This window comes from Oncorhynchus tshawytscha, linkage group LG05, assembly GCF_018296145.1.
Source record: "Oncorhynchus tshawytscha isolate Ot180627B linkage group LG05, Otsh_v2.0, whole genome shotgun sequence".
Lineage (NCBI taxonomy): Eukaryota > Metazoa > Chordata > Actinopteri > Salmoniformes > Salmonidae > Oncorhynchus > Oncorhynchus tshawytscha.
Window position 1 is genome coordinate 56453885 of NC_056433.1, and position 20650 is coordinate 56474534.

Here is a 20650-nt window from a genome sequence, read left to right on the forward strand (position 1 = left end):
AGCCAAGAGGGACTGTCCCTTTTGAGGGTGTGTGTTTATTCCTGCCACACGCACACACATGCACTCCCACATGTCCACACCCACTCTCACCCTCAATGGGAGGAAGACTTACAGAATAGTGGGGAATATAACAACCAGATTCTAAACCCACAAGACACTGCAGTGACAAGTGGAACTCTGTCACAAAGATCTGTGGTGATAATGACAATAATGAAGAGGTGAAGCCACTCTGAAGCCATCCCACTGTGGTCTAATGTCCCATCTCTGAAGCCAGTACAGTTAAGCTGGGCTAACCATGTGAAGTTTAAAATGAGAGCCTTTTCAAAGGCCCAGTGGTTGTATGACCTCAATGAAATATGTAGGCCTCCTAGACCTTAATAACTAAATGACACCACACAACAGAGGAAAGCAGATGGAGCATGCAGACTCAAAATGGATTCCTCCTTCTGTCTGTCAGATCTTGATTCTTTTGGAGTGTGCTTTTAAATACAGTTTGCTATTTTACCACACAGCCCAACATTGGACTCCACCCTCCAACAGTCTCTTTTTCTCTCCTCTCTTCCGCCTTTCTTTCCCCTCTCCCGTCTCCCCGCAATCCACCCTTTTTCTCTCTCTATTAATTACTTTCCATTCGCACCCCTCCCCCTTTCCCCCCCATCAGTCGTGTTGTTTTTGCAGCCTTTCTTTCTTCTCTTTATGAAAATAGGTTCAAGCTGAAGCTAAACGAGACCAAGTGTTTGCTTCCAAAAATACCACTCTGACATGTCTTCTGAGTAAAGAGCATAGAATGCAGTGAGCAAAAAGGAATGGGAGAGTTTTATTGTAAAGAAGCCAAGAAAAGCAATACCTTTTCTATTATGCCCATGGAGTGTCATATAGCCTAGATCACACAGTCCCACAAGGATGATTCTGTGATTCAATTTTTACAGCTAGGAAATATAGCACATTTTCAGTGTCGACCTCCAGACCTCATTGAATACCAAATGTGTCCCCCGGGGAAAAATGAGTTTGACACCCCTGGCCTAGATCTTCTAAAAAGAGGCACACATCTCCCAATATTTTCAACCTACACCATCATTTTTGGTTTTGAATTGTTACTCTCTACTGTAGAATATATACTACATACTTGCACCAGAGAGTCCACCTACGCTCCAGTCCAACCAGCCAAAGCTAATGAGTCGAGTGTGAAATGTGAACAGGAACTCTGTTTGTGCAGCCCAGTCAGTGTGTGATGGCCAGAGGGAGAGAAGAGAGGAGGAGGGCATGACAGAGCTATTAGGCATTAGTGAGCGGGCGGGGATAAATGAGAGAGTTAGAGAGGTGAAATCCTCCCCTCAGCCCTCACCCACGCCCCAGTGGACAGGACCGGGAGAGGTCAGCCATCGGAGAGCCAGAGGTAGAGGGAGAGGGGGTGCAGGGACTGGACGGGGGCCTCTAATGTGAACCAGCTGTAGAAACCTGACACCACGAGAAGAGAGAGGAAAGCTGCAGGGAACTGAACTGAGAGAAGGAAACAGGGAGGGAAAGAAAAATCCCACATTGAGGTTAACAAAGAATCCTATAGATGAGTTTGGCTGCAGAAACTCTGGGTTATTCCTGAAAGTAGAGCTGACTACAGTCTAGCTATGTGGTGAGGAGCAGTCTGGACCGTATTTGACTGAAGGGCTTTGTGCATGATTTATACAATTTATTTTTTTGTTCGAGTTCAAAAAAATTTATTTGTTCAACGTTTCAGTGAACAGACTCCACAGGCCAACATGTTTTGTTGTATTATATACACTGAGTATATCAAAAATTAGGAAACACCTTCCTATTGAGTCGCATCCCTTTTGCCCTCAGAACAGCCTCAATTTGACGGGCATGAACTCTACAAGGTGTTGAAAGCGTTCCACAGGGATGCTGGCCCGTGTTGACTCTAATGCTTCCCACAGTTGTGTCAAGTTGATTGGATGTCCTTTGGGTGGTGGACAATTCTTGATGGAAACGGTTGAGTGTGGAAAAACCCAGCAGTGTTGCAGTTCTTGATACACTCAACTGTGTGCCTGTCACGTATTACCTTAACCCGTTCAAAGGCACTTAAGTATTTTGTCTTGCCCATTTACCCTCTGAATGGCACACACACAATCCATGTCTCAATTGACTTAAGGCTTAAAAATCCTTCTTTAACCCGTCTCCTCACCTTCATCTACACTGATTGAAGTGTATTTAACAGGTGACATCAATAAGGGATCATGGCTTTCACCTGGATTCACCTGGTCAGTCATTGTCATGGAAAGAGCAGGTGTTCCTAATGTTTTGTATACTCAGTGTAAGTCATTTTAGGTCCTCTCCCCTAATAGTAATGATGTGTGTCATGCAGAGCCTTGTTCTTCTGTTGCAAGGGGTAGGTACTGATTTGGTTAGGGGCAATATTATACTGAAGTGCAGCATGCAACAATTTCAAAGAGAGTTACAGTTGATATAAGGAAATCCTTCAATTGAAATCAAATCTGATGTGACCACCATTTGCCTCATGTAGCGCAACACATCTCCTTCACATAGAGTTGATCAGGCTGTTGATTGTGGCCTGTAAAATGTTGTCCCACTCCTCTTCAATGGCTGTGTGAAGTTGCTGGATATTGGCGGGAACTGGAACACGCTGTCTTACACATCAATCTAGAGCATCCCAAACATGCTCAATTGGGGACACGTTTGGTGAGTATGCTGGCCATGGAAGAACTGTGTACAGATCCTTGCAACATGGGGCTGTGCATTGTCATGCCAGAACATGGGGTGATGGCAGGGGATGAATTGTATGACAATGGGCCTCAGGATCTCGTCATGGTATCTGTGCATTCAAATTGCCATTGATAAAATGCAATTTTGTTCGTTGTCCGTAGCTTAGGCCTGCCCATACCATAACCCACCGCCACCATGGGGAACTCTGTTCACAATATTGACATCAGCAAATCATCAGCAACAACGCCATACATGTGGTCTGCGGTTGTTAGGCCGGTTGGACGTTCTTACAAATTCTCTACAACTATGTTGTAGGCGGCTTATGGTAGAGAAATTAACATTCAATTCTCTGGCAACAGCTCTGGTGGACATTCCTGCAGTCAGCATGTCAGTTGTATACTTCCTCAAAACTTGAGACATCTGTGGGATTGTGTTGTGTGACACAACTGCACATTTTAGAGTAGCCTTTTATTGTCCCCAGCATAAGGTGCACCTGTGCAATGATCATTCTGCTTACTCAACTTCTTGATATGCCACACCTGTCAGATGGATGGATTATCTTGACAAAGGAGAAATGCTCAGTAACAGGGATGTAAACACATTTGTGCACCAACATTTTTAGAAATAAGCTTTTTATGTGTATGGAACATTTTTGGTATCTTTTATTTTCACTCATGAATCATGGGATCAACACTTGACATGTTGTGTTTATATTTTTGTTCAGTGTATATTGAATAGAGCACAAAAACCTGAAGGACAACCTATGTATCGCTGACGCTGTGACATTTCATTTTGTCAACACCGGTTTGATAATCCCAATTTAATTCAATCAAATTTATGTCATCTTTTCTTTCAACACTGTTGAATTTCAGACAGATTTTTCAAATAAGTGCACATTAGTTTATAGCCATCTACACAGTAAAACATATTGTTCCCTTTAATCATACAGTATAGGTCTTACTGCTGAAACATAAAACGAATACTAACGTGGACATGGTCGGCTTTGTTTGACGGGCTGCTAATGTGATCTATGTCAGGGGAGCAGGGGCCGTGTCATCATTCTTTCAGAGGGTTGAGAGGTTGTCATGGAGTAGAGGGGAGTGCACATTCCCAGGGCATTAGTATTGTTGCGATACCTCTTAGTACAGCCTGTCGATGGTGTGGATAGTGTAACTGGAGAGAAGTGCTGAGACAGGGAGGAGACAAGATGGAGGGATGGGGAGGAGTTCTGGGTAAGTAGCTATGCCCGTGGAGCATGTCCAATCGGAGAGAGGTGAGGTCGAGGTAGTCCGTGTCACAGCTCTTTGAAGATCTGTTTTCCTTGTCTTTCTAGAGGTTGTGTGTGTGAAACAACAAGTGTGTTAAAACAGGTGTGTGAACCCCTGGACTGTGTGATGAATACTTGGGTGAAGACAACACTTACACACTTTCTATTGATCTATTCTGGGCTTCTCTCTGTCATTAATCATGACAGCCGGAGTTTCCCATGCTCTCTCAACCTAATATTTTCAAGCTGCATTTAGTGCAGAATAAATATAGTACGTGTGAGACTCCGTTTAAAAAAGATTCCCATCTCCATTTCAAAAGATTCAAATTATTCTCATTTACTGTGGTCCTGCATGTTTGTCTGTCAATTATCTGCGGGGGAAAAAATATTACCGGTTTGAAAAACTGTGTGTATGGGGTAGAGGTCGACCGATTATGATTTTTCAACGCCGATACCGATTATTGGAGGGCCAAAAAAGCCGATGCCGATTAATCAGCCAATTTAAAAAATATATTTTTGTAATAATGACAATTACAACAATACTGAATGAACACTTATTTTAACTTAATATAATAGATCAATAAAATCAATTTAGCTTCAAATAAATAATGAAACATGTTCAATTTGGTTTAAATAATGCAAAAACAGTGTTGGAGAAGAAAGTAAAAGTGCAATATTTGCCATGTAAGAAAGCTAACGTTTAAGTTCCTTGCTCAGAACATGAGAATATATGAAAGCTGGTGGTTCCTTTTAACATGAGTCTTCAATATTCCCAGGTAAGAAGTTTTAGGTTGTAGTTATTATTGGAATTATAGGACTATTTCTCTCTATACCATTTGTATTTCATTAACCTTTGACTATTGGATGTTCTTATAGGCACTTTAGTATTGCCAGTGTAACAGTATAGCTTCCGTCCCTCTCCTCGCTCCTCCCTGGGCTCGAACCAGGAACACAACGACAAAAGCCACCCTCGAAGCAGCGTTACCCATGCAGAGCAAGGGAAACAACCACTCCAAGGCTCAGAGCGAGCGAGTGACGTTTGAAACGCTATTAGCGCAAGCTAACTAGCCAGCCATTTCACTTCAGTTACACCAGCCTCATCTCGGGAGTTGATATGCTTGAAGTCATGAACAGCACAATGCTTGACGCACAACAAAGAGCTGCTGGCAAAATGTACGAAAGTGCTGTTTGAATGAATGTTTTACGCGCCTGCTTCTGCCTACCACCGCTCAGTCAGATACTTAGATACTTGTATGCTTGTATGCTCAGTCAGATTATAAGCAACGCATGACACGCTAGATAATATCTAGTAATATCATCAGCCATGTGTAGTTAACTTGTGATTATGATTGATTGATTGTTTTTTATAAGATAAGTTTAATGCTAGCTAGCAATTTACCTTGTTTTACTGCATTCGTGTTACAGGCACTCCTTGTGGAGTGCAACATGAGGCAGGTCGTTATTGCATTGGAATAGTTAACTGTAAGGTTGCAAGATTGGGTCCCCCGAGCTGACAAGGTGAAAATCTGTCCTTCTGCCCCTGAACAAGGCAGTTAACCCACCGTTCCTAGGCTGTCATTGAAAATAACAATGGGTTCTTAACTGACTTGCCTAGTTAAATAAAGGTGTAAAAAAAATAATAATAATCTGCCACTCGGATTAATCGGTTGACCTCTAGTATGGGGGGGATGGGGATGTGAAAAGGCTGTGTTTGTGTTCCTGTCGTCTGTTACCTGAGCCTCCTCAGGGAGATAGGTGTGGTGGCCTGTATTTGTGAGGCAGGAGTTCACTCTATGGCTGAGAGTCTCTCCACAATATGTCGGCAGTGTGCCAGACACACACACACACACTCAGCAGCACTGAGGAGCAAAAGGCCCCTGAGACAGTGTCTGTCTAGAGCAGGGTGACCGGCCACTGATGATGCTTCAACATTAGTCTCTGACCACAACCCGCAGATAGAGCTTAAGAAAATACAGACACAACCAAGACAAAATACGAGACTTAAATACACACGTCTAGCTGACTACAGTACAAATTACACTGCCAAATAGAAAGAGACAAACTGAGAGGGAAATGTCAGACCGAGAGAAGCGGAAAGTGAAAGTAGGGGGTGGTGGGACAGGGGTAGGGGATAGAACGGGTGGAGTGCAGGTTTTCATTTTTCCTCTTGTGCAATATTGTAATTCCCTCTGTGCTGTTCGTCATGTGGTTAAATCACTTTACAGAGAGAGAAGAAAAGAGAAATGTATTCCCTATGTCTTGTGACCTAGCGCACACATACACACACACACACACAGGTTCCAAATGTTTGTCCAACTCCACATACGATTGTTCTTGTTTTTAGTTTTTGCCACTTGGGTAACTTCCATGTAAAACCACCTCGTCACATCCTTCTGCTTTTTGATATTTCAAAAACTTGACCTTGCTGTCAACCTTTCCCCCACTCAGTTCTTTTCAAATGTCTTAGCTCCAGCAAAATGTACATGACTAGGCCAAATAGTATTTTCCCTGTATGAATCACACACACCCTCTCCAACATAAGATTCTCACACTATGACATGTACTGTCCACTATTACTGCTTTTCTTCCTCTTTGATGTATAGTGTTTGTTGTGTAGGTTTCTATAGCTGATAATATGCTGTCTTTAATGTAGTAGCTAGCTGAGAAAACACCTATTGTCCTCTGTCTACAGGTGTGCCGCAGGCTTCCTGGGTGAGTACTGCCATCACAAAGACCCGTGTCATCCTGGTTACTGTCTGAATGGAGGGAACTGCTCAGTGGCTGTGTCGGGCATCCCGGGCAGCCCCACCTGCTCCTGTCCCCTGGGTTACACCGGGCAGCACTGTCAGACCCCCCAGAACTCCACCTGCTATCCCAACAACCCTTGTGCCAACAGAGGAGTCTGCACCTTGCTCTCCCTCGACAAGTACAAGTGCCAGTGTGCTCACGGATGGACAGGTCAGCTCCTCTCTGACTCAAAAGTACTACTGTACAGTCCATTCCTGACAAGTGCTGTGCAGTTCACTAGTCCAAATCCCAATACATTATTTCCACTAGTCGTCATATGTTTGGTACACGTGTTCAGGACAGTTCTTGGCCTTTGCATTGATCATAACTCTGTACTATATGTTGTGGTCATGATAAGTAACCAAGGTTACAAGGACATGAGGCTCTGTTTCCTCTATTTTTCTGTTTTATAACCTTATATAAGCCCACTCATCTCTCTCTCTCTCCCTGTGCATCCAGGCATACGATGTGAGCATGTGGACACCTGTCTACCAGGACCCTGTGCTAACGGAGGCACCTGCAGCTCTCTGTCCGTGGGCAAGTTCAGCTGTACCTGTCCTCCAGGCTACTGGGGTCCTCGCTGCCTCAACGACACTGACGAGTGTGCTGCCTCCGCCCCGGTGTGTCAGAACCAAGGGGCGTGTGTCAACACCCCCGGCTCCTACAGGTGTAACTGCGCCCCCGGGTTCACCGGCCGCCACTGTGAGACCCCCTACATCCCCTGCGCCCCCTCGCCCTGCCTCAATGGGGGCACGTGTCGCCAGACTTCTGAGACCAGCTACTGGTGCCACTGCCTGCCAGGTGAGAGAGCGAGGGAAGGAAGGAAGAACGAGAAAGAATGAGAGAAAAGAACTAGAGAAAGGCTTCATGAGGCCTGTATGCATGCAGCATATTGTTGCAATCAATGTTTGAGGTGCAAGCACTAGAATCCTGCTGGCGCTGCAACACTATTCACCATGTATTGAAACCCTACTGTACCCAGCAGAGCTATGGGCACAACAATCAAGCACTGTCAACCATAGCCCATGTTATCTTTTTACATTATAACTTGTTATCACTATGATAACTGATACATGATATGACAGAGGTTGCCAGCCAGGTTGATAGCAGTGAAGTAATAAGTATCATTCCTATTTTTGACACTCTCATGGAAGGTTTCAATGGGACTAACTGTGACAACAACATTGACGACTGCCCCGACCATCACTGCGGAAATGGAGGGACCTGCATGGATGGCGTCAATACCTACAATTGCAAATGTCCCCCGGAATGGACTGGTAAGTATAAAGAATAGTCTATGATTTTTTTCTGTCTGTCTTTTTTTCTTCTTTGTTCAGTGTCTGTGTTTCTGTGTCTGTCTGTGGTTTCTCTCTGTGTCTAAATGGGGGACTTTTTTCTACTCTTGTCTCACGTGTCCAACTCTCTTCCCCCAACCCCCTACAGGTCAGTCCTGTACAGAGGATGTGGATGAGTGTCGCCTGCAGCCCAACACGTGTCAGAACGGAGGGACCTGCAGCAACATCCAGGGCAGCTACACCTGTGTGTGTGTCAACGGCTGGAGTGGCCTGGACTGCTCTGAGAACATAGATGACTGTGCTACGGCTGCCTGCACCAAGGGCTCCACCTGTATCGACCGTGTGGCATCCTTCCTCTGTGTCTGCCCCTACGGAAAGACAGGTGTGGACAAACAGCCTGTCTGCTGCGTAGACATATACAGCTGTCTCCTATAGACTGATCAATGGAAAAGTAGAAAGATAGTGTATTAATCCCCAAGGGTAATCTATAAGCACAGAAAACACAGGTCAAGTGACTGTTGAATATTTCCTGCCAGGTTTGCTGTGCCACGTGAACGATGCCTGCATCAGTAGCCCGTGCAGGGACGGGGCACAGTGCGACACCAACCCCATCAACGGCATGTTCAACTGCAACTGTGCCCCAGGCTACAAGGGAAGCACCTGCAATGACGACATCAACGAGTGCATCATTGGTGAGGGACAGATCAAAGCACATGATGCCCAAAGTGTTTTGTGATTATGTTACGCCCCTGAAAACAGGGGAGAAATAATCACGAGAGTGATACGGTGTTGTATTCTTAATTCAACGTTTAGTTCAATGAGAAAAGACCGCGATTTTCCCCAGGAATATGGGTGGAGACCAGAGCAATCGATCTCCGGCTCATAGATTAAGAGCATTTCGTAGATGACAGATGAACACTTTTAGGCACCACAAAATAAAGTAATCAATATAACGTTTACACATTACTCTCACAATTCGTACCCTTTGACAGATTTTAACTTTAACACAATTATATGAATGTTATCAATCTCTATCAACTAATACTGAATGCATCTTCTTAACCTTAGATGTTTTAAGATCCTCACATACTATGAACTTACTAATACTTTTTAATGTATAACAGGCTATGAATATTTCCTTTAACCTGTTACAATTAGACTATACAGACTATTCTGTAAGAAGTATCCTTCCTCTCTGTTTGATACTTTCTGTACTCCTTTATAGTTCTGTTTAACTAACCTCTCAGGCTTCCCCTCAGGTCCAAACCCCTGTGAGCATGGAGGATTGTGTGTGAACACGGATGGCTCGTTCACATGTAACTGTGCAAGAGGTTATGGTGGGCCGCGCTGTGAGACAGACATCAATGAGTGTGTCTCCAGCCCCTGCCAGAACGACGGCACCTGTCTGGACCGCATAGGAGACTACAGCTGCATCTGTATGGAAGGTAAGTGTGATCAGTGTTTCCCTATCTCTCTTTCTCACACACATACACACACACACACATACACACAATACTGTTGTGTAATATTCTCTCTCTGTTTCCAGGATTTGAGGGAACACACTGTGAGATTGACATCAACGAGTGTGCCAGCTCTCCATGTCTGAACCAAGGGATCTGTCTGGATCAAGTCAAACGCTACGTCTGCCAGTGCCCTCTAGGTTCGTCTGCCTTTTTCTAATCAAATTAATTTCTCAATAGTGTTTCAGAAGGTGTCTAGCTACAGTATTTGACGCGGAGTTCCATCCCTGGCCTTTAGGATTCAGTGGGGAGATGTGTCAGATCGACATTGACGAGTGTTCCAGCACGCCCTGCCTCAACGGGGCCAAGTGTATCGACCGACCCAACGGATACGAGTGTGAATGTGCTGAAGGTACTAACCGCGTGTGTGTGTATACACACTAATGTTCAAAGGTTTGGGGTCACTTAGAAATGTCCTTGTTTTTGAAAGAAAAGCACCTTTTTTGTCCATTAAAATAACCTCAAATTGTTCAGAAATACAGTGTAGACATTGTTAATGTTGTAAATGACTTTTGTAGCAGGAAACGGCTGATTTTTTTATGGAATATCTACATAGGCATACAGAGGCCCATTATCAGCAACCATCACTCCTGTGTTCCAATGGCACGGTGTGTTAACTAATCCAAGTTTATAATTTTAAAAGCCTAATTGATCATTAGAAAACCCTTTTGCAATTATGTTAGCACAGCTGAAAACTGTTGTCCTGATTTAAAGAAGCAATAAAACTGGCCTTCTTTAGACTAGATGAGTATCTGGAGCATCAGCATTTGTGGGTTCGATTACAGGTTCAAAATGGCCAGAAACAAAGACCTTTCTTCTGAAACTCGTCAGTCTATTCTTGTTCTGAGAAATTAAGGCTATTCCATGCGAGAAATCGCCAAGAAACTGAATATCTCAAACAACGCTGTGTACCATTTCCTTCACAGAACAGCGCAAACTGGCTCTAGCCAGAATAGAAAGAGAATTGGGAGGCCCCAGTGCACAACTGAGCAGGAGGACAAGTACATTAGAGTGTCTAGTTTGAGAAACAGAAGCCTCACAAGTTCTCAACTGGCAGCTTCATTAAATAGTACCTGCAAAACACCAGTCTCAACGTCAACAGTGAAGAGGCGACTCCGGGATGCTGGCCTTCTAGGCAGAGTTGCAAAGAAAAAGCCATATCTCAGACTGGCCAATAAATAGAAAAGATTAAGGTGGGCAAAAGAACACAGATACTGGACAGAGGAATTCTGCCTACAAGGGCAGCATCCCGGAGTCGCCTCTTCACTGTTGACGTTGAGACACCCGTACCCTGTCAGAACACAACTGAATGGCTCAAACGCATTAAGAAGGAAAGAAATTCCACAAATGAACTTTTAACAAGACACACCTGTTAATTGAAATGCACTCTGGGTGACTACCTCATGAAGCTGGTTGAGAGAATGCCAAGAATGTGCAAAGCTGTCATCAAGGCAAAGGGTGGCTACTTTGAAGAATTTCAAATAAACAAATCAAAATATATTTTATAACTATTGTTTTGGTTAATACAATATTCCATATGTGTTATTTCATAGTTTTGATGTCTTGTAGAAAATAGTAAAATGTCAAAAAACCCTTGAATGAGTAGGCGTGTCCAAGCTTTTGACTGGTACTGTGTGTGTGTGTGTGTGCATATACATATGTATGTATATATATATATATATATATATATATATATATATATATATATATATATATGTATATATACAGTTGAAGTCGGATGTTTACACACACCTTAGCCGAATACATTTTAACTCAGTTTTTCACAATTCCTGACATTTAATCCTAGTAAAAATTCCCTGTCTTATGTCAGTCAGGATCACCACTTTATTTTAAGAATGTGAAATGTCAATAATAGTGATTTAGAGTGATTTATTTAATCTTTTATTTTTTTCATCACATTCCCAGTGGGTCAGAAGTTTACATACACTCAATTAGTATTTGGTAGCATTGCCTTTAAATTGTTTAACATGGGTCAAACATTTTGGGTAGCCTTCCACAAGCTTCCAACAATGAGTTGGGTGAATTTTGGCCCATTCCTCCTGACAGAGTTGGTGTAACTGAGTCAGGTTTGTAGGCCTCCTTGCTTGCACACACTTTTTCAGTTCTGCCCACAATTTTCTATAGGATTGAGGTCAGGGCTTTGTGATGGCCACTCCGATACCTTGACTTTTTTGTCCTTAAGCCATTTTGCCACAACTTTGTAAGTATGCTTGGGGTCATTGCCCATTTGGAAGACCCATTTGCGACCAAGCTTTAACTTCCTGACTGATGTCTTGAGATGTTGCTTCAATATATCCACATAATTTTCCATCCTCATGATGCCATCTATTTTGCGAAGCGCACCAGTCCCTCCTGCAGCAAAGCACCCCCACAACATGATGCTGCCACCCCCGTGGCGGTTTTGGAGCAGTGGCTTCTTCCTTGCTGAGTGACCTTTCAGGTTATGTCGAAATAGGACTCGTTTTACTGTGGATATAGATACTTTTGTACCTGTTTCCTCCAGGATCTTTACAAGGTCCTTTGCTGTTGTTCTGGGATTGATTTGCACTTTTCGCATCAAAGTACGTTCATGTCTAGGAGACAGAAAGAGTCTCCTTTCTGAGCGGTATGACGGCTGCGTGGTCCCATGGTGTTTATACTTGCGTACTATTGTTTGTACAGATGAGCGTGATACCTTCAGGCGTTTGGAAATTACTCCCAAGGATGAACCAGACTTGTGGAGGTCCACAAGATTTCTTTTTGATTTTCACTTGATGTCAAGCAAAGAGGCACTGAGTTTGAAGGTAGGCCTTGAAATCCACTGGTGGACCTCCAATTGACTCAAATGATGTCAATTAGCCTATAAGAAGCTTCTAAAGCCAGGAATTTTCCAAGCTGTTTAAAGGCGCAGTCAACTTAGTGTATGTAAACGTCTGACCCACTGAAAAATATAGTGAAATAATCTGTCTGTAAACAATTGTTGGAAAAGTGACTTGTGTCATGCACAAAGTAGATGTCCTAACCGACTTGCCAAAACTATAGTTTGTTAACAAGACATTTGTGGAGTGGTTGAAAAACGAGTTTAAATGACTCCAAAATAAGTGTATGTGAACTTCCGACTTCAACTGTATATGTATATACATTTCTTGCATGTTAAAACCATGATGTCTAAACTAAAGCTTTAACACAGGGAATATTTAACCATTACTCAATGTGTGGTTTCTCTCCCCAGGCTTCTATGGGCCACTGTGTAAAGAGAACATAGATGACTGTGACCCGGAGCCCTGCCACCATGGTGTGTGTCGTGATGGCATCGCCACCTTCTCCTGTGACTGCGACCCGGGCTACACCGGCTCCATATGTAACATCCAGGTCATGGAGTGCCACAGCCTCCCCTGCCAGAACCGCGGACGCTGCATCGACCTGGTCAACAAGTACCAGTGCAACTGTCTGCCTGGCACCTCAGGTGAGCACAGCGAAAGAATGGGTGAAATATTTTTCATATTTCTTTGTTTTTGGGTTACAAAAACGTTCGTAATAAAGAGGAAACCAGTGCAATAACAGAATGTTTGGGCAAACAAAAAAACTCACATACACTGTGCGGTGTGGACGGTGCATCTCTGTCTGCAATCTATTTGTGAAACTTTGGTCTAGACTCTAGACCATGACTGATTTCTAGTTTGTGAAACTGTAGCAGACCATGCTTAATTGGTGTTTGTTAATGTATCTTAACTTAATTGGTGTTTGTTATGTATCTCCAACTGACCCTTTAACTGCTACTCACTCAGTGCTGTCAGCCCCAAAGCTCTGTGCTGTGCTCCTGTGAACTTGAAACACCAGCAGCTTCTACTCTATTCTGTGGAGTAGAAGTGGCTTCCTGCAGGGTAGAGCAGAGCTCTCAGCTCAGAGCACCCAGACAGGAGGGGATCAGTCATAAGGGTAGGCCCAGCTCTGCTCTGCCCAGTACGCTGCCCTGGCCTGGGGGATTTGTGCAGGCCAGTGCACTGGTACTGTACACACACACACGCAGGAGACAGCTTAGGTCACACATACTTTTACTCGCTCAGCTAGCTCACTGTCTTTGGAACACACCTGTTAAACATGGTCAGCTAGTCCACTGCTCCCCCTGGTGGATGCCATTAGAACTGCAGCCAACGTAATGGAGTGCCTATTGAAAAAGCTTCCAAATGCATCCTTCCTTTATTACATTTGACTCAAAGCTAAATGGTTTGTCTTCTGGTTTTCTTCTCAGGGGTGAACTGTGAGATCAATGTTGATGACTGCGCCAGTAACCCCTGTGAGTATGGAGAGTGCCAGGATGGGATCAACGAGTACAAGTGTGTCTGTGCTCCAGGGTACACAGGTAAACACACACACTTTCCCCTCTCAACTAATCAGATGCTTCTCCATGTTAATGACAGTACATGCCTGATTGTTCCAGTGAATTAATTAAGTCATTTCTGAATTATTTCTCTCAGGTGCAAAATGTGACGTGGACATCAATGAGTGTAATTCCAGCCCGTGTATGAGTGGGGGCACATGTGTAGACAAGGTGAACGGCTTCATCTGCCAGTGCCCCCCTGGCACCCACGGCCCCCTGTGCCACTCTGGCACTGACCACTGTGCCCCCCGGCCCTGTGTACACGGAGACTGTGTAGAGCAGCAGAGCGGGTACACCTCTCCTCACCTTATCTCTTTCTCTCTGTCACTCTAGCTCTCTATCACTCTTTCTTGAGTCATTTTTGAGTCATTTTTCCTACCCATCGACATATATGATTTCAAGTTATATGAATGAAAATGTTGAATTGTATTAGTAGCCCCATTAGCTGACACCATGACGTCAGCTGATCTTCCTGGGCTCCAACACATAGTTCATATGATAGAAATGCATACTTTAGGTTACTCTCTGTCTGTCATGAACCCTTACTCCCTCCCTTGGTCTGTGTGTAGGTACCATTGTGAGTGTGAGTCTGGCTGGGTGGGGCAACACTGTGACCAGGAGAAGGATGAGTGCCAGTCCAGCCCCTGCCAGCACAGTGGCAGCTGTGTGGACAGACTCAATGGATACTCCTGCCAGTGTCGCCCCGGATTCACAGGTCTGAATCAGGCTTTTCTAAATCCTTTATTCATTATACAAATGATCCCATTAAACTGCAGTCCTCAATAGAGTAAAGTGTTATTCTGTTCGCTGTTTTATTTAAAAACCCACTAATTTCCTTCCTCCCTTTCCCCTCAGGTGTGAATTGCGAGGTCAACATAGAGGAGTGTGCATCAAGCCCGTGTGAGAACCATGGTACCTGTGTGGACGGAGTCAACAGCTACACCTGCCTGTGTGCCGCTCCGTACTCAGGTAACAATACCATCCGCTCTACGCTACTACCCAGGACATATTCCCTCTGGTGGAGCTGACGTTGATTGTGTCATGGGCATTTTGGATATGAATAATATTGTGTCCACAGGAAAACACTGTGAGGAGGAGTTGGTTCCCTGTGCGTCTCATCCATGTGAGCGGGGAGGTGTGTGTCAGCCAACCCCAGACTACACCTTTTACACCTGTAGATGTCCCAGCGGCTGGCAAGGTGGGTATTCACACAGAGGGTAAGGGTGTGAGTGTGTGTTGGAGAGATTTTCTACCATGATGTTCATTAAAATGGGATGTTTGAATAGGCCCTCGTTGCACTGAGGATGTGGATGAGTGCAGGAAGAACCCGTGTCAGAACAGCGCCCGTTGCATCAACAGCCAGGGCAGCTACGTGTGCAAGTGTCAGCCAGGCTACAGCGGTCTCAACTGCCAAACCAACATCGATGACTGCTCCCCCAGTGAGTTATCACCCAGCTCTTGTGCATACTCCCACGGATAGCCCAGGCATACTCACACTACATATTGTGTATATTCTCTATGAGCATCTTGTGTACTGTACTCCTCTGGAGCTAATGTATCGATCTTCACAAACAGCTTCTATTGTGGGTCTGTTGAACTTCTTGTCTCTCTCTTGCTCTCTCTCAGACCCGTGTCTGAACGGCGGTTCCTGTGTGGATGGAGTGGGACGGTTCTCCTGTGACTGCCGGCCAGGGTTTGATGGGGAGCGCTGTGAGGCAGAGATGGATGAGTGTGCCAGTCAGCCGTGCCGGAACGGAGCCGTGTGCCGGGACTACGTCAACAGCTTCGTCTGCGAGTGCCGGCCAGGTTTTGACGGAATCCTATGTGAACACAACATCCCAGAATGCACTGAGAGGTGGGTTACAAAGGACTTTAACTGCAGTCACGGTGTTAAAGTGTTTGAAGTTGTTTCACTCAAAATTATTCTTCAATGAGTTTTCTTTTTTGATATGTGGCTACATGTGGACTGGGACGCATTTAGTAACAAGTATTGAAAATTGATTTCTGTTGCAAAACGCAACGACTTCCATCATGCGTGACCACATATCTTTCTTTCTCTCTCTCTCTCTCTCTCTCTCTCTCTCTCTCTCTCTCTCCCTCTCTCCCTCTATTTCCCTCAGTTCCTGTCTGAATAATGGGACCTGTGTTGACGACATCAACACCTTCTCGTGTCGTTGTCGTCCTGGTTTCTACGGGACCTTCTGTCAGTATGAGCAGAATGAGTGTGACTCTCAGCCCTGTAAGAACGGAGGGACCTGTACAGACGGCCTAGGATCCTACCGTTGCACCTGCCCTGTGGGCTACAACGGGCAGAACTGCCAGGTAGAGAGAGAATGTGTAAAATGGCATTGAACTGAAAATGAAAAATGACTTAAAGTTATCTGATTATAACATCTCTCTTTGTCTGGTTCTTCATATGAAACTCAACACTAACATTTCCTACTCCATTTGTCCCATTGCAGAACTTTGTGAACTTGTGTAGCCAGCCACTGTGCAGGAACGGAGGGTCCTGTTCCCAGTCACAGACCACCTGGTCATGTCACTGTCCTGTGGGCTGGACTGGTCTGTACTGTGATGTTCCCAACATGTCCTGTCAGGACTATGCTGCTCGGAATGGTGAGCATTCCATGTCTCTACACTCCACTGTGTTTTATTCAGTCACCTCTCTCAGTAAACGGTCAAATAGCCCACAGTCAACCAAAGGGAAAGTTCAGGATTTTGGCAATGAGGCCCACTATCTACTTCCCTAGATGAACCAGATTAACCATTTTTATGTATCTGCGTCCACTATGAAGGAAGTTAAAGGTAGTTTTGCGAGCCAGTGCTAACTAGCGATGACTTGTTATCAACTTCCTTCAAACTGCATGCAGATACATAAAAGTGGTCTCCACGAGTTCATCAGACTCTGGGGAAGTAGATAAACGGCCTCATTGCCAAAATACCAAACTATCCCTTTAATCAAATGACATGTTTACAAAGACAGATGGATGAATATAAAGAACATGACGATACAAAGGTATTTATAAACTGGGTGGTTCGAACCCTGAACACTGATTGGCTGACAGCCGTGGTATATTTAAGCAATAAGGCCCAAAGAGGTGTGGTATATGGCCAATATACATGGCTATGGGCTGTTCTTATGCAAGACGCATCGCAGAGTGCCTGGACACAGCTATGGGTGTATTGGCCATATATCTCAAACCCCAGAGGAACCTTATTGCTATTATAAACTGGTTACCAACATAATTAGACCAGTAAAACTAAATATTTTGTCATACCCGTGTTATAAACTGGGTGGTTCGAGCCCTGAATGCTGGTTGGCTGGAAGCCGTGGTATATGAGTCCGTATACCACGGGTATGATAAAACATGTATTTTTACTGCTCTAATTACATTGGAAACCAGTTTATAATAGCAATAAGGCACCTCGGGGTATATCACCAAAATACCACGGCTAAGGGCTTTTTTCAGGCACTCCACATTGCGTTGTGCGCATGAACAGTCCTTAGCTGTGATATATTGGCCATATACCATACCTCCTCGGGCCATATTGCTTAAGTAAACCATGCTGATTATGGCTAATATGTTGTGTGTGTGTCAGGTATTCCAGTGGAGATGGTGTGTAAGCACATGGGTCGCTGTGTGAACGTCGGTAATGCCCACCAGTGTCAGTGCCAGCCTGGCTACACAGGCAGCTACTGTGACAAGACTGTGGACGAGTGCCAGTCTAACCCCTGCCGCAACGGAGCCACCTGCATGGACTACCAGGGCACATATGAGTGTATGGTAAGTTTTTTTTTTTTGTGTGTGTGTGTGTGTGTGTGTGTGTGTGTGTGTGTGTGTGTGTGTGTGTGTGTGTGTGTGTGTGTGTGTGTGTGTGTGTGTGTGTGTGTGTGTGTGTGTGTGTGTGTGTGTGTGTGTGAGAACATCTAACAATGTGTCTCTGTTCCAGTGCAAGGATGGCTATCAGGGGGTGAACTGTGAGTATGACGTAGATGAATGTCACTCTAACCCTTGTCGTCATGGAGGAACCTGCATCAACCTCATCAACCGCTTCTCCTGCGCCTGCCCACCTGGTACACATGGTAAGCAGATACCAGAAGATTATTTCTTGTTTTATCTATCTCTTTCGCTCTCTTGTTTTCTGGCACATTGGTTTTACATAATGTACAACTACAACTGACCTCAACTGATGGTCTTTCCTCTCTTTCCCCTCTCTCTCTTTTTCCTCTCTCTTTCCTCTCTCTTCCCTCTCTCTTTCCCCTCTCTCTTTCCCCTCTCTTTCCTCTCTCTTTCCTCTCTCTTTCCTCTCTCTTTCCACACTCTTTCCCCTCTCTCTTTCCTCTCTCTTTCCTCTCTCTTTCCTCTCTCTTTCCCCTCTCTCTTTCCCCTCTCTCTTTCCTCTCTTTCCCTCTCTTTCCTCTCTCTTTCCTCTCTCTTTCCTCTCTCTCTTTCCTCTCTCTTTCCACACTCTTTCCTCTCTCTTTCCACACTCTTTCCCCTCTCTCTTTCCTCTCTCTTTCCACACTCTTTCCCCTCTCTCTTTCCTCTCTCTTTCCTCTCTCTTTCCCCTCTCTCTTTCCTTTCTCTTTCCTTTCTCTTTCACCTCTCTCTTTCCTCTCTCTTTCCCCACTCTCTTTCCCCTCTCTCTTCCCTCTCTCTTCCCTCTCTCTTTCCTCTCTTTTCCCTCGCTCTTTCCTTTCTCTTTCACCTCTCTCTTTCCTCTCTCTTTCCTTTCTCTTTCCTCTCTCTTTCCCTCTCTCTTTCCCCTCTCTCTTTCTTCTCTCTTTCCTCTCTCTTTCTTCTCTCTTTCCTCTCTCTTTCCCCTCTCTCTTTCCTTTCTCTTTCACCTCTCTCTTTCCTCTCTCTTTCTCCTCTCTTTCCCCTCTCTCTTTCCCCTCTCTTTCCTCTCTCTCTTTCCTCTCTTTCCTCTCTCTTTCCCCTCTCTCTTCCCTCTCTCTTTCCCCTCTCTCTTTCCACACTCTCTTTCCTCTCTCTTTCCCCTCTCTCTTTCCACACTCTCTTTCCCTCTCTCTTTCCCTCTCTCTTTCCACTCTCTCTTTTTCTCTCTTTCTCTTCTTTCCCCTCTCTCTTTCCTCTCTCTTTCCCCTCTCTCTTTCCTCTCTCTTTCCTCTCTCTTTCCTCTCTCTTTCCTCTCTCTTTCTTCTCTCTTTCCCTCTCTCTTTCCTCTCTCTTTCCCTCTCTCTTTCCCCTCTCTCTTTCCCCTCTCCTCTCTCTCTTCCCCTCTCTCTTTCCCTCTCTTCTCTCTCTCTTTCCCTCTCTCTTTCTTTCCTCTCTCTTTCCTCTCTCTTTCCCTCTCTTTCCTCTCTCTTTCCCTCTTTCTCTCTTTCCTCTCTCTTTCCTCTCTCTTTCCCCTTTCCCCTCTCTCTTTCCCCTCTCTCTTTCCTCTCTCTTTCCTCTCTCTTTCCCCTCTTTCTCTTTCCTCTCTCTTTCCTCTCTCTTTCCCCTCTCTTTCCTCTCTCTTTCCTTTCTCTTTCACCTCTCTCTTTCCTCTCTCTTTCCCCTCTCTCTTTCCTCTCTCTTTCCCCTCTCTCTTTCTCTCTCTTTCCTCTCTCTTTCTTTCTCTCTCTTTCCTCTCTCTTTCTCTCTCTTTCCTCTTTCTCTTTCCTCTCTCTCTTTCCTCTCTTCTCTTTCTTTCTCTCTTTCCCTCTCTTCCCTCTCTCTTTCCCCTCTCTCTTTCCCCTCTCTCTTTCCCTCTCTCTTTCCTCTCTCTTCCCTCTCTCTTTCCCCTCTCTCTTTCTTCTCTCTTTCTTCTCTCTTTCCTCTCTCTTTCTCTCTCTCTTTCCCCTCTCTCTTTCCCTCTCTTTCCCTCTCTCTTTCCCCTCTCTCTTTCCTCTCTCTTTCCCCTCTCTCTTTCCTCTCTCTTCCCTCTCTCTTTCCTCTCTTTTCCCTCTCTTTCCTTTCTCTTTCACCTCTCTCTTTCCTCTCTCTTTCCCTCTCTTTTCCTCTCTCTTTCCCTCTCTCTTTCTTTCTTTCCTCTCTCTTTCTCTCTCTTTCCTCTCTCTTTCCTCTCTCTTCCCTCTCTCTCTTCCCTCTCTTTCCACACTCTCTTTTCCTCTCTCTTTCCTCTCTCTTTTTCTCTCTTCTCTTCTTTCTCTCTCTTTCTACTCTCTCTTTCACTCTCTCTTTCCTCTCTCTTCCCTCTCTCTTTCCTCTCTCTTTCTTCTCTCTTTCCCCTCTCTCTTTCTTCTCTCTTTCCCTCTCTCTTCCTCTCTCTTTCCCCTCTCTCTTTCCCCTCTCTTTCCTCTCTCTCTTTCCCCTCTCTCTTTCCCTCTCTTTCCTCTTTCTTTCCTCTCTCTTTCCCCTCTCTTTCCTCTCTTTCTCTCTTTCTTTCTCTCTTTCCCCTTCTTTCCCCTCTCTTTCCCCTCTCTCTTTCCCCTCTCTCTTTCCCCTCTCTCTTTCCCTCTCTCTTTCCTCTCTCTCTTTCCCTCTCTCTTTCCCTCTCTCTTTCACTCTCTTTCCACACTCTCTTTCCTCTCTCTTCCCTCTCTCTTTCCCCTCTCTCTTTCCCTCTCTCTTTCCCTCTCTCTTTCCCCTCTCTCTTTCCTTCCTCTTTCACCTCTCTCTTTCCCCTTCTCTTTCCTATCTCTTTCCCTCTCTCTTTCCTCTCTCTTTCCACACTCTCTTTCCTCTCTCTCTTTCCCTCTCTCTTTCCCCTCTCT

The 20650-nt window shown here is 44.8% G+C and overlaps 1 protein-coding gene across 1 annotated transcript in view; it reads left to right on the plus strand.

The window, feature by feature from the left end:
• The window catches only part of notch2 (notch receptor 2), a 64452-nt gene that overhangs the window by 28249 nt on the left and 15553 nt on the right, over positions 1-20650 (plus strand). The window contains 20 exon segments of the mRNA XM_024421488.2: positions 6678-6943; positions 7232-7573; positions 7927-8049; positions 8216-8449; positions 8604-8759; positions 9327-9512; positions 9614-9727; positions 9826-9939; positions 12820-13053; positions 13840-13950; positions 14066-14258; positions 14538-14683; positions 14824-14937; positions 15047-15166; positions 15255-15407; positions 15595-15823; positions 16089-16290; positions 16431-16584; positions 17569-17753; positions 17920-18052. Coding sequence (XP_024277256.2) covers positions 6678-6943; positions 7232-7573; positions 7927-8049; positions 8216-8449; positions 8604-8759; positions 9327-9512; positions 9614-9727; positions 9826-9939; positions 12820-13053; positions 13840-13950; positions 14066-14258; positions 14538-14683; positions 14824-14937; positions 15047-15166; positions 15255-15407; positions 15595-15823; positions 16089-16290; positions 16431-16584; positions 17569-17753; positions 17920-18052 — 3509 coding nt within the window.